The sequence below is a fragment of the Capsicum annuum genome, chromosome 10, assembly GCF_002878395.1.
Source record: "Capsicum annuum cultivar UCD-10X-F1 chromosome 10, UCD10Xv1.1, whole genome shotgun sequence".
Classification (NCBI taxonomy): domain Eukaryota; kingdom Viridiplantae; phylum Streptophyta; class Magnoliopsida; order Solanales; family Solanaceae; genus Capsicum; species Capsicum annuum.
Window position 1 is genome coordinate 206,528,220 of NC_061120.1, and position 3,243 is coordinate 206,531,462.

The following is a 3,243-nucleotide window of genomic DNA, read 5'->3' on the forward strand; positions in this document are numbered from 1 at the left end:
AAATATTTTCCAAATCAACTTATTTTCCTCAATTCTAAGGAAAATGACTTCCCTTCAAAAAGTAAGGAAAACATTTTTCAAAACTCTCTTTCAACCTCACTATTAAGTTGAAATATTCATACAACTCTCAAAATCATCCATCCCTACTCCGACCCTCAATCCCCCACCCCTATTAAAAAAATACTTTAAACTTTTTTTAAAAATCCTAACTTTTTTTCTTACCCCACTCTTTCCCCCTACCCTCACCCCCTACTAGCCCCCCAAGCCCCAAAAAAATTAATTTTTTTAAAAAAAAATCAAAATTGTTTTCTTACCCCACCCTTATTACCTATTTTGACAACCCCAACTCCCACCTACCAACCCCTCATTCAAAAAAATTAATATTTTTAATTTTTTTTTTTTAATTCAAAACTTTTTTCTTATCCCACCCTTTTTATCCTATTCGTTCTCATTATTTTTGTTAAATATATACAAATACTTTTAGAAAACATATACTTATCCAATTTGCATAACGATCACACGAATATAAGTAAGAAATAACTTATTTTTCTAGAAAATATTTTTACTCCTTCATATCGAACGCACCCTAAAAAAATGTATTTTTTGAGATCAAAAATTATTTTTCTAAAATGTATTTTTACGCTTTAGCTAAACACTAGAATGTATTTTTTAAAAAATATTTTTTCATTCACCAACCAAACACTATAAAATATTTTTCGGAAAATATTTTTCATCCACCAACCAAACATAGGAAAACAAGTAAGAAATCAACTTGTTTGCTTTCTTGGAAAACATTTTCCACGTAAAACATTTTCCTTCATGCCAAACACACCCAAAAATTAGTCAGTTTTTCCAACCATACCATTGTATTAAAGAACTATTTCTTCTCAATAGTGCTCAATTTTCAAGAAACGTCTAATAAATAGGGATAATTAATAAACTACACCTTCTATTTATTATATTTTTTGCACCCGAGGGTGTTGGACTAGTGGTCAATGAAGTGGATTGAGAACCCGAGGTCTCAGGGTTCAAACTCCAACAGAGACAAAAGCCACTAGGTGATTCTTCCAAGCTGTCTTAGCCTTGGTGGACAAAATCACCTAATATTTGTTGTTGGTGGGAGGAGGCAGATATCCGTGGATTAGCCAAGGTGTGCCCGGACACCATAGATATCCAAAAAAACATATATTTTTCTTAATGGGCGTGAAAAGAGCTAAGGTGACACTTATTTTGGGACGAAGGGAGTACTTAAAGTTTATTGTATGATATCGTTAAATCCATCTTTAGGTAACAATAAAAAGTCCAATTTTGTGTAACGACTGATTTGGTGTTATCGCATCTTTACCTTATATTTTTTTTCATTGTGCCATTACCTGTTAATAATCTTATTTTAACATTTTTCTTACCTTTTTATAGTAGTTCTAACCCGGAGCCTACTTCTCTTGTAGTTTTAATGTGTGATATTATGTAACACGGAAAATGATGCAATATACCCAAACTTCATATCCTTTGAAACAATAGAGTATGGTATAATACAATACTCTCTCTATTCCTTTTTACTTGTCATAGTTTCCCTTTTTAGAGTCAAGCGATATAAGCTTTGGCCAACATTTTAAGCTCTGTTTTCTCAAAATTGCAACTTAAAGTACTTTTCATATAGTTTTAATATCTAAATTCTAATTTTAAAATATAAATTAATCTAATCTAATTATTAATCTTTAAAAATTAATCAAATTGACTCTCGAGAAACAAACACGACAACTATTTAGCAACGGAGGGAGTACGATACATTATGAAAACAGAATGTTTAAAGAATGATAACTTCAAGTAAACCAGTCTCGAACAGCTCCTTAACCATTGACGGAATCACCATTATCGAAATCTTATTCGACATTTTCATTTCTAGTTTCTTCATACTGATAAAAGTCTCATCTTGTGTGACGATCAATTTGGTGTGATCGTGTCATTGCCTTATAGTATCTTTTTCTCATTTTGTCCTTAATTATTATTTTAAAATCCTATTTTTCATTTTTCTTACCTTTTTATAGCAGTTCGACCCCGTAACCTACTTTTCTTATAGGTTTATATCCTTCAAATTTTTACTGTGCGACATTATGCAACTACAAAAAACCGATATAATTTATCCAAACATTATATTAATTAAAACAATAAAGCACGATACATTATGAAACAATACAGCACCATATTTATAAAACAATACAGCACGATACATTATAAAACAATACAGCACAATACATTATGAAACAATACGTAACAACAATCCAAACAGAGTGTTTAAGCAATGATACCTTCTTCCCAGCGTAGAAAACAGGATAACCTTCCAATAAACCAGTCTCAAACAGTTCCTTAACCGTCGCGGGTATCACCGTGATCGAAATCTTCTTCGACATTTTCATTTCTAATTTCTTCGTTACACTACTTCTCTCATCATCAACTTCACTCCCAGATTTTCCATTCAAAATCTCAACTAGCTCTCTCTTCCGCCCTACAACAGCTGATCGCGTAAGCCTCCTACTCTTCTTACTCTCCTCCACTGGAATTCCCAAATTACCCTTCGCTACATCGGTGTTCACGACTTTACCACTCGAATCTGCCATCTTCAGTCTCTTGTTCCTCCGATACACAACGACGCCGTTTCTACTACTGTCCGATTTATTCCGGTTAAGATCACCGGATTCCGATTCCGATTTCGCCGACGCCGTTTCAGTTGCCGATGGCGCCGCCGATGATGTGGCGAATTCACGGTTTGTTTTTGCCGTCATTTAGATTTAGATCTGTGAATAAAGAGGAAATTGAGAAGCCTGAATTGGAGTTTGTGTGTTTTAAATATTATCCCCTTCGGCCGATTGGAAACAGGAAGAATGAAAGGGGATTGGAGAGCTATAGGAGCAAAGTGAGAAATTGGAGTGATTTTTGTATTTATATTTTTTTTTTTATTTGTTCATTTATGGAATACCAAAAGGATCCCTAATCAAATTTGATTTCTGCATGTACGTGAGACATACCATTTGGGTTCCAAAAATTGTACTTCCTACGTCCGTTGTCATTTTTTTTAATTTATTTCTAAAGAAATATCACATTATTTTATTTGATAATTATTTAATGACATCATTTTCATTTTATCTTTACTGAATTTTACTTATGTCTTATCAACAAATAATAACTAAAAAATAAACATTAAAATAACTTAGAGATAATTTAATAAATTTTATAAAGTCATCA

The 3,243-nt window shown here is 32.4% G+C and overlaps 1 protein-coding gene across 2 annotated transcripts in view; it reads right to left on the reverse strand.

The window, feature by feature from the left end:
• The window catches only part of LOC107843612, a 17,758-nt gene extending 14,788 nt beyond the window's left edge, over positions 1–2,970 (reverse strand). Inside the window, exon 1 of one of the 2 annotated variants that reach the window (XM_047397247.1) lies at positions 2,310–2,970. In XM_047397247.1, the coding sequence (XP_047253203.1) occupies positions 2,310–2,783 (474 nt within the window). In that variant the 5' untranslated portion in view covers positions 2,784–2,970. The remainder of the gene's footprint in view (positions 1–2,309) is intronic. The other variant, XM_016687935.2, reaches the window with a different exon arrangement.
• Between the last annotated feature and the right edge of the window lie 273 nt (positions 2,971–3,243).